General features: G+C 51.7%; 1 protein-coding gene across 3 annotated transcripts in view; it reads right to left on the bottom strand.

Moving 5' to 3' along the window:
* PAX3 (paired box 3) overlaps positions 1 to 12,683 on the bottom strand; it is a 96,902-nt gene extending 84,219 nt beyond the window's left edge. Inside the window, exons 1-4 of one of the 3 annotated variants that reach the window (XM_033859666.2) lie at positions 10,993 to 12,683; positions 9,527 to 9,762; positions 8,023 to 8,152; positions 6,698 to 6,832 (exon numbers count right to left, since the gene is read on the bottom strand). In XM_033859666.2, coding sequence (XP_033715557.1) covers positions 6,698 to 6,832; positions 8,023 to 8,152; positions 9,527 to 9,762; positions 10,993 to 11,077 — 586 coding nt within the window. In that variant the 5' untranslated portion in view covers positions 11,078 to 12,683. The remainder of the gene's footprint in view (positions 1 to 6,697; positions 6,833 to 8,022; positions 8,153 to 9,526; positions 9,763 to 10,992) is intronic. The other 2 variants (XM_033859665.2, XM_033859663.2) reach the window with 2 other exon arrangements.
* Positions 12,684 to 13,091: the final 408 nt, after the last annotated feature.

Raw genomic sequence — 13,091 nt, 5'->3', positions numbered from 1 at the left:
CTGCGCTCTAGAGCCCGCGAGCCACACCTACTGAGCCCACGTGCCGCAACTACTGAAGCCCGCGTGCCTAGAGCCCGTGCTCTGCAACAAGAGAAGCCACGGCAGTGAGAAGCCCGCGCACCGCGAGGAAGAGTAGCCCCCGCTCGCCGCAACTAGAGAAAGCCCGTGCACAGCAGAGAAGACCCAATGCAGCCAAAAATAAATAGATAAAATAAATAAATTTATATAAAAAAGAGTGAATAAGAGTAAAATAAAATAAATGAAATAAAAATAAAACCCTAAGCACAGTTATTTAGTAGTGAAATGAACACAGAGAAAGGGATTCAGAAAATCCCGCACACAGGCAGATCTATGATGCTCAGTTGAATATTCAAAACTGAATCTGGCATAAATTTCACAACCTCAGAGTGACTTGTTGGAATTTGCAAATTAAGCACAGAGATGGTATTTCCAAAAGAGTCTTTGCATGCATTTTAGCTCTCATAATAAAAGAAAAATCTATCCAAATATATTGAACTCTTAAACAAAACAAAACAAAAAAAGCCTAACAGTTCATCGAAAAATCAACAGCTAAAAAAGTCATAAAATTATTCAAAGAAATATTTTTCCTAGCATTCAACAGCAGTGTTGAATATGAATTGGTAAGCTGTGCTGTTACCTCAAATTCTCATGACTCTAGAAAGTGTAACCTACAGGAGAAATAAATCCTTGTGTGTGTGTGTGTGTGTGTGTGTGTGTGTGTGCAACTGGGTATAGTTTACTGCCAACATAACTCATAGTGACCGACTTATAAATAAACTTGAACTATACACACAAACACATATCTGCTCCTACATTGTAGGAGGTTTAAAAATATACACGGGACTCATCTAACCATCCATAAACACAAAAATTGTGAAAACATATGTAGAGAAATGCAGTCAATCTAACTCTCAGTTTCCTGTGTATTTAATTGTTCTCCAGCTAGTTTTACACAAAACTCTGACATCTTGCCTTTACGTCATTCCAGCTTGGCAGGTAACTTCAGTAAAACTTCCATATTTAGAAATTTAGTGACATTCAGGATCTTAGCTTCCATGCCTCTCGTCACCTCCCCCAAACGAGAACTTATTTGATGATAAGTTCACCATCTTAGCCTAAGTTCTAAACAAGAAATCACCATAGGATAATTAAAAACACCCCATGAATCTCTTCTCTGCAAACTTAGGACACGTAACTGGTTTCGGTTCCTATTTCTTAAAGAGAATTCAGTCAATCCTCCTTAGAGGTTTCAGAGGAAAAGAAGGATTTTCCAAGACAGATAAGTTGAAATGATCCCGCTTTGATCTCAGTGGTTAAGAATCCCTCACAATGGAAGATGGCCACTGAGAGGCCAGGATCCCGGCCTTTTAATGCGCAACAATGGTATCAACAAACAGCTACTTAATCAATATTTGGCCAGAGCTGCTGAAAACTTCCTTTTCAGATTTTAATTCCTAGTTGTAAAACAACCCCAGAGCAGCCAGTGAGATAAGGCATTAAACTGACTGCTTAATTGCCTTTTACTGTCTTGTTAGTTATATATGTACATTCTTAATGGTTCTTTAATCTTTATTTACCCACATAAATAAGTTACCTGCCATAGGACTCCACCGAACTGAACCAACCTTCTCTGCCCCAGCCCTGGCCAAACTCTCTCACCGTTTATTGCTGCTGTTGAGGCTTTTAATATTCATTGGCTACTTATGTACGTACAATGTGAGCATATAACCTCATAGTTAGGAAGGAATTTTTTTCCCCTTAAAATATATGTATTCATGAATGTTGAACCTGAGTTCGGTGGCAACGCTCGTATTCACCTGATTAATTTCCGCATATTCCACTCCCTGAACTGACGCGCACTTGCTGGTTCCACCTCACCGCGCCGCTGGCTTTTACTGCTCAGCCCTGGGGACTCTTAAATGACCCTTCAGTAATTATTACCCACGTGAAGCCCCTACGTCCCCGCTCCGGTGCTATCAACAAGCAAATCAAACTTCAAAATAAACATACAATTTCAAGCATTAGTTAGAAAATCTGCATGTTTTCAATAAGGCTAGAAAGTGAGCCCACAGCAGTCAACCAAACAGAACAAACCCTCGAAAAATAAAACCACGATCCGAACTCGGGTCTTTCCTTTTAAATCGGGCCAACAGGAAAGTCGTTACCGTTATCTCCTTGAAAAGAACACAGCGAGGTGTTTTAATTTAATTCAAGTTTTGATATTTCCAATACATTTCTAAACGGGTTATATTTCCTTGTTGAGTATTGTAAGGGCTTCAGATAACATGAAATTTACCCCAAAGACCAGAGACGACATTGGGGTCAAATTCGTGATTCTGACAAATGGACTCGGAGAGTGGGCCGTCCACTTTAATAAAGGTTCCGATGCCACAAACCTAAGATCTTATAGCCCGTGATTTTAATCTGTGGGAAAGTTCCTCCCTCCCCCGCCCCCGCCTGTTCCCCCCCGCCCCCCCCTCGCCCTTTGCCTCGCGCCAAAACGTCCTTCCCTGCTAACTTGAAGGCTGGGGGGGTCCGGGGGGGAGGGCGGGTGAGGGAAGAAACGGCCTTCCGCTCCCCTCGATGTCAGTAGCACTCCAGTTAATGATAAAATGTTCTTTTCATGATTCCACTGGAAACGAAATAGTTCCAGGACTTTTAAAACTTCTGTACGTTTTTAATTGCTTTATCTTATGTCCCGCTGAAAAGTTGATGTCGTCCTCGTTAATTTTAGAAAAGCTCCTAAGTTTACAAACTCATGCAAAACTTTTGTCACCTTTACTTTCTCAAATTAAAAAAAGAAAAAAAGCACTGTTTTTCAAAAACATCAAATTGAAAGGGAGCGTTAAAAAAAAAAAAAAAAGGAGGGTAAGCTCCGACCTACCTATGCTTGGGGTCTCTTGGCTCAATCTTTGAAATTGTTGCAAAGCTCCCACGCTCACTGGTGATTCTTAAAAGGGGTAAAGTCCTATGAAAGTGTATCTCCAGCCCCAATCAAAACATCAATTTGGCAATCTGGCCTCTCTCCCCCTGCACTCCCGAGCTGCCACTTCAAAGCCGCAGCAACAAGTCAGTAATTGTAACTTTGCATCTAAATATTTAAGCGAGAGTCTTGCAGTCGCGTGTCCATTTACAGTCCTCATCTGTGCTCTAATTCCATTACGGCACAAAGCAAAAATGTTTCCCAAAACTCACAAACAGGAAAAGCGTCACCCTGCTGCTGCTGCCGCTGGAGGAGGAGTTGATGAAGGAGCAGTTTCTATTGATTAGTCACTGCTTTTGTGTTAAGGTCTTTCTTTAAAATAAGAAAAAAAAATGGGGGAGGTTGCAGAAATTTCACTAATGTGAGCCTCAGGCAAGGAAGGGGGAAAAAAGAGGAGAAGAAGAGGGCGGGGGAGGCGGGCTGTGTCTAGATGAAAGTGAGAAGGACATAAAGGAGGCAATTGAGTCGGCTGCAGCCCGGCGAGCTAAGCTTCGAGCCGGCCGGAGCTCAGGGGAGGGGGCGGCGCGGCGCTTTGGCGCAGGGCGCAGGAGTGGGGGCCGGCCCATTGTGGCGGCGCCCGCGGGCCAGCTCCGCAGCGCCGGGGGAGGAACAGAGACGCCTATTGAATGGCCGCAGCGCGGGCAGTACCCACAGCCCCAGTTGCTGCGACCGGGGCTAGGTTCCTACCGCTGCGCCTGCTCGACTCTTGGGGAGAGGAATGGTGTGTGGGGAGGGGGGTGGGGGTGTGGGGAGATGAGGAGGGTGCTGGGGGATGTTCCTGGCTGCCCTACTCTCTCCTTCCACCCTGGCAAAAGAGCTGGAAGCAAAGATCCAGAAGTGGCGCACAGCGTCTACTGCGCGCCTAGGGCGCACGGGCCTGAGCGCCCCGCGTCGACCCGAAGCGCTGCTCTTGCACTGGGCGAGGGACACGGCAAAGTTGGGAAGGTGAAAGAGGCCATCCAGAAGAAAGGACAAGACCCTGGAGAGAAAAACGAGGGCCGTTCTGACCTCTTTCAGGGTACCTCTTTCCCTGTGTCCCAGTCTCTGACAAGTAGAGAGAGGTACTCGGGAAAGCCAGTCTCAGAAACATCCGGCAGGCCGGAAACGAAGCTGGAACCTCCAGAGAGAGAGAGCCGCCCTGATCATGACACCTACACGTCCCTCCTCAGCCGGGCTCCTCCTGCCCGGCCTGGGAGCTCAGAGCCGTTTATCAACATTCAGTCTATTTTCCAAGCGGGGCAGCCTGGGACTTTTGCAGCCAAAAGGATAGAGGGAATTTTATTATTTTTTTTTTTTGAGGTTTCTAAACTTCCCTTCAAACTCCACTCCACTCTGTCCTTTCTCTGGGCCCCTCTTGTCCTCCAGGGCTCATCTGGAAAGGGAGCTAGAGGCACTGAAGTGACTGGCACTGCATCTTCCCTGACAGCCCCAAATTAAATTAGACTTCAGCCCCCGAGGTGTGTGTATGTGTGTGTTTTCAGCGGTTCAGCCCCCTCTGGGGAGAATACTCTGATTTTGAAAATGGTAGCAATTGCCCTTGAATGGCAGCGGGCCCAGCTAGACGGCCCAAAAGACTAGAAACATTTTGTAGGTGAAATGGCCACTTTCTCCACGCTGGAAAGTCCATAAAACTTCCTGGCGCAGCAGCTATTGGGGCTCATTGAATAATTCATCCCTCATTGCAAGCCCATAATGTCTATTCTCGGGCCTTTGTGGGGCTGTTTTCTCTTCTTTTCTCCTTGAATTATAAAAAGGTTGCCTTCCTTTGTTCACATCAAGCTGCTGCGGGCCGGAGCTTTGTCTGGGCCGAGCTAAAGTGTGAGTTTCAATGGACTCTCCAGGCTTTGTCTCCCAAGTTCATCTCCAAGTGTAGATTGTGTAGAGAAGGCCTTCTTTGTAAAAGCTGGAAAAGTTGTACAAATGTTTGACCAGCTCATTTGGGGCGTTTTGTCTCCTGGGCCTCGGTTGCCGGTGCTGCGAGGGAGCTGTCGAGCTGCGGAGCAGACGCCACCAGCAACAAGTAGCAAAGCCTTGCCACCCTTCACCCCCCCTTCCCAAGCCTCTCCTACCCCTGGGCTCATTGCCCCGCTGCCTGCAGGGGCCCGTTAGGTTTGGGGTTGGCTGGTTTCTCGCCTTCCTCCCTCCCCAGCACCTCCGTGATGCATCTGGACCTAGAATAAAAGCTGCGGTCTCTTCTCAGAGACCAGGGCAGAAACGCACCCCTCCAAAAGGAAGGGCTTAAACCGAGTCCACGTGAGGCCCCTGCTTTAGAAGGAGGGCAGCAACAGCACATGTATCTCCCCTGCCCAACCCGCCGTGGGTTTTGGTGTCTTTTCTTGATTGTCTGTGTGTGCCGGGGCATCTAGGCACCTGTTTATCGCTGAAATCTGTGGTTCGGATACATAACATTGAAATCTGGGTCCCTTCGAGGTTGTGTACAGAGTTTGCATTGATTTGGAAAGCTGCCGCTCCGGAGGGCCAGCGGTCCGCCCCGGAGTTGAGCAATGGAGGTAAAAGAAGCGACCACTTTCCTGACCCACAGTCCTACCCTGGATGCCACCGGCTGAGGGCTCAGACCCAGCCGGTCGAAGTGGGTGATCGCTCCAAGCCCACCTGGAGAGCCGCCTGCCCTTCTAGGGCAGCTCAAAAGTCAACTCAGCCCAACGAAGTCCCAGCCCCGGGCGAGGGAAGGCCACGCATGGGGGAGGGGGGCACCAGGCAACTCCCGGCCCTTTGCGCTTTGGAGGAGGTGCAACCATCCCCAAGGCCAAAAGTGCTGAGACGCAAAACGGCTGAGACTCTCCTGCTGCCGTGAACCCTTCCAGGTTCAACTCCTACGGGGTTGGCTTTCTTTTGTGGGAGTGGGCGTACCTTTGGAGTCTGAAGACAACCCGCCGGCTGCACTTATGACTCCGCGGGGGAGATTCCCTCTTGAGGCTGACAGATCGCAGCCAACAAGAAGACAATGGTCCGCACCCCTGGGCGGAGAAAGGGTGCCGGCACTGCAGGCCCAAGAACCCAGACCCCCTCGGTTTGTAACCCAGTGCTTAGGCTTGTTTTACTTCCCAGACACGCACAGCTCAAACCCTACCGCATTTGAAAACCGATTTAAAACAAACAAAAAAACAGCCAACTTACAGATATACATTTATAAGGCAATCAGTGTGGTGGGACCCCACTGCCTTAAAGAGTTTTGAGTCTCTCTCTCTCTTGTCCTCGTTCCCGTCCCTCTCCCTCTCTCCCTCTCTGCGCCCCCCTCCTCTGATGTGGAAACTCCTTTGGAGACCCGGGCCTTTCCTAAGGGCGGAAAAAGTTCCTTTAACCTCCGGAGGCTCACGGACTGCCCCCTGCCTCACAACAGCTCAGAGACGCCCAGTCCCGTACCCCAGAGGGCAGCTGGGTGGCCCCGCACCCAGACTGCAATTTGCAGTTCTGCCTTCCGTGGGGCTGCGAGTGGTGTGGAGGAAAGGTTTAAAAATAGAAGAAAAAAAAAAGAAAAGAAAAGATTTTTGTGTTCACTGTAAGTGCGTCTCTGGTCTTTCACTTGAACGCTCTTACCCGGGTGCAGGGGATATGAGCGAGAAGGGGCCTTGACACGAGCGGGGCCGCGCCGCCCTCAGGACCCCAACGTCAGAGCGCGGAGTCCGGGGAGGCGCCGGCCCCCAGGGCGCCGCCCAGCGCGCCGCCGCTTACCTCGTTCGCTCAGGATGCCGTCGATGCTGTGTTTCGCCTTCTTCTCACTCTCCTCCGCCTCCTTCCTTTCCAGGTCGGCCTCCTCCTCCTCGCCTTTCCCGAATTTACTCCTCAGGATGCGGCTGATGGAACTCACTGGGGGCGGAAGGAGGAAGGGGGCGCTTACGACTGAGACGTGCAGGGCCGCGCTGCAAGGGGCCCCCCGGCCCCCAGTCGGGGTATGGGTGGGGGGGCCTCGAAGGCCTGCCCTAAACAGCTTGCTTCTGCCTCCTCCAGCGTCTTTGGGCATCCTCGTCCTTCTACACCCCCTCTCACCCTCCCACTCATACCCCCCATCGCATAATCGGCCTCTAGGAACAGCGAGCCGGGAGCCTGGAAAGCTCGCACCTCCAGGTTAGGGCCGGGAACCGCGGTCTCGGTCCGCTCTCCCCAGTAGGAAGTTTCCCTCCCTAGACTCCACAGACGGGTCTCTAGATCTCCAATCTAAGAGATTTCTCCCGCCAGCCACACTGCACCGCCTCAACCTGAAGGCATTGCGCCCCGCGGTTCGTGGTAAAGGCAGGAAGAACCAGAGCGGACCCGTCCCCTGCAATTCAACGTTTTTCTTTTTTCTTTTCTTTTTTTCTTTTTTTTTTTTTTTGAGGCCATAAAGGGTTTAAATTTCAACTGCAGGATCGTTTCCTATTGTAAAAGTCAAAAGAAAATGCACTCTCTCCCATTTATTTTTTCCAGATTCCAGTCTGGTAAACAAATCCATGCTCCGAAATATCTCGTTCTCGCAGGGGGGAAAAGGGAGTTTCCTTTTAATTAAAAACAAACCCGCGCGCCCTCGCCCTCGCCTGCGCTCGCCCCTCTTCTCCCTCCGCCTCCCCCTGGCCGCCGGGGGCGCCGGATGGGCCCTGGGACTCTCGGGAAAAAATCCCGGCCGTTGCCGAAGCCTCCCCTCCTTGGCGCGCACGGTGAAGTCTCGGTTGGCGCGGCCCCATCTCCCTTCGGTTAGGATTACCAAAACATTTGTTTCTCTTTAAAAGGGAACATCAATATTAATAAACGCTTGGCCTCCGCCTCGCGTTTCCTGCCCTGCCTCTTCGACAGAAATCCTCTTTGGGGAGCCCTCAGCGGCGGTCTCTCAACCCCAGGACAAGCAGCTCATCACTCCCTCCATAAAACGCCAAAAACGTCTAGCTCGTAAATATTTCAGAGCCCTGGGAGGGGCCGTCTTCCGATCGCCCAGATCGATCATTGGGGTGATGATGGTTCAGATGGCCTGCCCGGATAATAGCGACTGACGCCTCGCCCCAGGAAGACGTTAATGAGCCTGGTACCTGAGGGTACGGTGTTTCGGTCACAGACCGCGTCCTTGAGTAATTTGTCTCGAATTTCCCAGCTGAACATGCCTGGGTTCTCTCTTTTGTATTCCTCAATTTTCTTCTCCACGTCAGGCGTTGTCACCTGCTTTAAGAGAACAGGCAGGCAGGCGTTGGTACCCAGTCCTCTGGGCCAGACGTGGCGACCGCACCGCCTCGGGCCTGGAGGGACGCTCCTTCTTGCGCCCCCTGGGAAGGTCCCTCTGCTTAGCAAAAGGACCCTTGCTCTCTGAGGCTGTGTACTTTAGAAAGGGGCAGAGAGGAAACCATCCCACCCGGAAGCAGCCTGTGTACTCTTCTCCCCAGCTCAGCCCCTCAATCGGCTTAAAATAAGAAGAGGTATGACATATGGGAAGGGGTGTACTTTCTGATCCATGGAAATAAAGAAAGGCAACCCCTTACACTGAATCAACACGAAAACGAAACTAAAAAAGGAATGCTTGAAAGAGTAGCAGAAAACTCAAGTTAGATCTGCGACTTGGGCCTTTCCAAAGGAGCACAAGATTTTAGCTAAGGTGAAGACCAAAATGAAATCCAAAAGGTGAGTAGCCAGGTTTTTTAAAAATTAGAGAGGATAGCAAATATGGATAATTTTAGAGACTGACTCTTTTTTTCCCAATAAAAAGAGTTTCCAGAAATTCTTAGAGAGGTTGCAAAGGGGGCTGGCATGGCAGGAGGAGAGACGGTTGTCTGGAAGTCTTCAGTTTACCAGAACCCTCCTTTGGGTTTTGCCCTGTGGCAACTAGAAAATTATATTGGATTTTCCCCACATCCAGAAGAAAAGGCAGACCGTATACAATCCCCTCCCACTCGGCCGTAGCCAGTGTGATTCTCTTTCCTTTTTTAAGGAGAACCAAAATAATTTGAGGATAGCACCAAAGTACCTTTTAAAAGCCAAGTCATTGGCTCATTACAAAGAAAACAAATCACCCTGGCTTTTGACTCCTTGAAGACAATTTGGACTGGAGGCGACTGGGGATGGGAGCTGGGAGAGAAACCATTAAAAGCCAAAAGTGGCTCCTTGGATTAGTTTTGGAAAAGGCAGTGCAGTGGCTGGGAGCTGGGACGATACTTGGGGAATAAACCAGCAACAGGTGGGCACATACAGCTTACACACTTTGGGTGTTTGCCTATTAAAATAATTTGATGGGGATTCCAGGACTCTGAGGCATAAAAAACAAATGCCTTATCACCTTTGCAGAAAGGCTGGAGTTTTTCCTTAGCATTCATCAAGGAGCGCCAGCTAAGACAGCACTCTAGCCACTTCCCTTCAACCCCCAATACACACACACACACACACACACGCACACGCACACGCACACGCACACACGCACACACCCCTTCTCAGATTTGGAAAAACTCCTCAGAAAGCCCCAGATGGCAGTCCTTGCCCCCTGCCCATTCTTCCCTAACTCGGGACACTGCAGGCAGGAGGCCTCCAGGGCCAGGACCACGCGCTCACCTTGGGCTTGCTGCCACCGATGGCGCCGGGACGGATGGAGCCCGTCTCCTGATATCTGCACAGGATCTTAGAGACGCAGCCGTGGGACACACGCAGCTGGCGGGAGATGACACAGGGCCGGATGCCGTGGTGGGCCATCTCCACGATCTTGTGACGGATGTGGTTGGGTAGTGGCCTGCCGTTGATAAATACACCGCCAAGTTGGTTGACCCGGCCCTGGCCGAGGGGGGTGGACACTGAGAGCAGAAGGCGAAGAGAGAGACACACAGAACGTCACTTCGGGAGACCAGAGAGCAGCCCAAAAGATGAACCCACCTAATTTCTCACTTCTCTGGCCCATCGCCATGTTACAGCCTCAACACTGAAACTGCTCCATTCAGGCTCCCAGCCCCAGACCCTGTTTCAACTACACTTGTTCAAATTATTAAGCAATTCAGGGGTACATAACCTTGTGTGAAGGGAACAACCAGGGCAAACTAACTCGCTCCAGTGAAACTGTCTTCCCTTTGGGCCCAGGAAAGGGGACAACTTGTGGGGGGAGACTCTGAGGCTGGAGCAGCCTCCTGACAGAAAGGTGTTCACCCAGGCCTTCTCGAAGTCACACGAAACCCTATCTAACTGAGGCAGCTTTCTTTCTAAGGCACTTGGAGAAGCTGACAGCCCTTCAGGTTTCTGGCTAAGAGGGCCGCAGCCAAAGGTCAAAGAGGGTCCTGAAAGCAAGCCGCAGGTGTCAGTGCGTGTCACCTGTTACACCTCAGGACAGAGGCGACAGACGGGTCTGCTCGCAGGTCCCCTCGCCTCCGCTGGTGCCCTGGATATTACATCCTACTCTGGACTGAGGGCCAAGGCTAGGCACCACCCGGTCAGCATCCCGGCTCGGGCGCCTCAACCTCGCAAATTGCCTAGAAAGTTTCGGGCTTGCAAATCCTCTTGCCTCCCTGGGATTCCAGAACCTTCAGGCTAACTGAAAGGCAGTTCCCCAAACAGGTTGTGGAAACTTCGAGATGCCGCTGGAGATGAATGGAATTCTAATTAATAAATCAATTAATACTAAATTTTCCAAACTTTGCCGCGGCAAGAAATTCCTTCCGGAATTAACAAAAGTTTAGCAAACACGGGAGCAGCCGGGACAGTTTTGAGATCCTTCGGGTGGACAAAATGCTGAGAAGTCGCTTTCTGGTGCTCAGAAGCCGGCTGATCCTCTCCCCACCACGGCATTTCCAAAACAACAGAGGAAAGCGCAACGGCCCAGGAGCAGGCCTGACGGCCAAGCTCCGCGAGGACTTGAGAGAAGGGCGCTTCGTTTGCCCAGAGAAAATCGAGTCGGGGTCTCGCCCGACTGTTCCCTCCTGGGGCGGGGGTACCCCGGGAATGGGCTCCTGGACGCGCCTGTGGAGACCCGGGGCTGGGTGGAGCAGCCCCGCCGCGGCCCCGGGGTTTTGGGCGGCGCTGAGGCCCTTTCTTACCTTCCAGCGGGAACCCGCTGCGCGGGTAGTTCTGCCCCGGGCCCGGCCGCATCATCCTGGGCACAGCTCCGGCCAGTGTGGTCATCCTGGGGACAGCGCCGCTTGGAAATTATATCCAGGTGAAGGCGAAATAGAATGACGAGAGAGGCGCTGGTGACCCTCGGCAACTCCCCCGAACGTGGAGAGCCCCTCCCCAAAAAGACTGGAGCGAGAGGAGGGACACGGGGAGGGGGTTGCTCGCTCCTAGTCCAAAGAGAGGCTCGAGGTGGAACCGGGGAAAGGGGCGGGCAGGGAGGGCCCAGAGTCCAGAATCCCGAGCCCAGGGCGGAAAAGTTTGGTGCGAAGCTGGGCGAGCGGCCCCGCGGCTGGGAGCGCTGGGGAGGGGGCTCTGAGCGCCGCGACGAGCCGAGGAGGGGGCCGGGGGCGGTGCGCGGCCGGCCTGAGTCTCCTCCCGTCGTGACACCGAGTGCGGGGATCCGGGCTCGGGAGCATTTATTAGTTCTTTCACCCAAAGCTTGGTCAGGAGCCCTGAGCTGCGATTGGCCGACGGGGAGACCGTCCCGGGTGGCGGAGACACGCGCTGATTGGGCGACAGCGGCCACTTTCTCTTCCCATCCCCGGCGGCGCCGAAGCCTCGGCAGGCCCGGAGAGGAACCTGCGCTGCGCCTCTTTCCCGGGAAGAGAAGGGTACACCCACGGAAACAGGGAGAGACAGTCCCTGCTGAGACTGGAGAGGGGTCCGCGTCTGTCTGTCTGTCATTCTATGTGTTTCTCTCTCCTTGACTTTCTATTTCTCCGTCTCCTTATCTCTCGGTGTGTATCTCTGTGTGTCTTTCTCTGTCTCTGACTCTTCCTCTCATTCTGTCTCTCTGTGTGTCTCTATGTCTCTGTTCTTCTCCCTGCGGCTCTGCCTCGCGCCCACTTTTCTTGGCTTCCTTGCCAACGAAGGGGGTGCAATTACAATAAGAAGGCATTGGAGCCCCCAGACATCTTTAGTCTTCCTTCCTCTGGTCCATGCCCCTTGGCATAGGCTTATTATGAGGGTCTTCCCTATGGGGTTCCTCTCAGGAAGAGTCCAGAGGGTGCTGATAAGTTCTTTTGTCTTCACAGTCTGGGGGCAGGGATAGTGTGAAGCTTAGGTAGTGGCTGGAGGCCCCAGTACTGGTTGGTTGAAGGCTGGGGAAGGGAGGAGAAAGAAAAAGGTCTCCTCTTCTTGATTAAAAAACCGTCTCTAGGAAGCCCCAGCTCTAAGTCTGGAGGCATAGATTCCCCAATGCTTTGGCAGAGATGCCTCTATATGTTAAAGTTTTGCCCGGCTGCTGCATTTGTTCTCAGGAATTTATTATGGTATTCAGACTAAAGTGCTGGAAAAATAAAAGGAGCAAAGTCTTGGCTAGGAGCTGAAGTGTCCCCAGCAGGATATGACGCCAGGAGTGTTGTAAAGACTGTCTGTCCTTAGAGAAGGTGCTATTGTGCATAGTCTTTTATTTATAACTTGGTAAGTGCCAGCGAACTCGCCTCCTTTACACCCCCGAGTGCCAGCCCCGCGCTCAGCACCGCGCTTTATTCGCTCGAGTCTATTCAAGGACTGTCACTCGGGGCCTGCGAGGTATTCAGGGCCTTAATCAATCAAAAGGATGAGAATCAGGCAGGTTTTTCCCTTTGAAATAAAGGAAACAATGACTTCTGGGCTTCAAGTTCCCCCTTTTCCTTTTACGATTTTTGAATTTTTTCTGCACTGGAGTTCTCCACCCTCTCTCTCCTTCCCCTTTCCCTTAACTCACTTGACAGTTTTTACATGAACTCGGGCCCCCAAACCCAACTCCCCACCCCCTAATTAAGGCAAACTAAGAAGGCAAGATGGAGGGGGGAGTATAGCCGCTCAACCGACTGCGAGTGGGCTCTTCAAAAATCCACTCGCAAGTGGGAAAAGCAGGCAGCTTTCGGCTCTGCCCCAAAGTCAAAAGGTTTGGTTGACCCTCTGAGCAAGGGGAGACCAGCCTCTGGAGACACCAGAAAAAGTCTGGACATGCCCTCAGCCACCCAAGTGGGGAGGGCCCCACGTGCATTCATAGTACACAGGAGGGACGCTGCTTAGA

Source organism: Tursiops truncatus, chromosome 7, assembly GCF_011762595.2.
Source record: "Tursiops truncatus isolate mTurTru1 chromosome 7, mTurTru1.mat.Y, whole genome shotgun sequence".
Taxonomy (NCBI): Eukaryota; Metazoa; Chordata; class Mammalia; order Artiodactyla; family Delphinidae; genus Tursiops; species Tursiops truncatus.
Note: the sequence above shows the minus strand (reverse complement) of the source record. Positions and strands in the feature narration are given on the sequence as shown.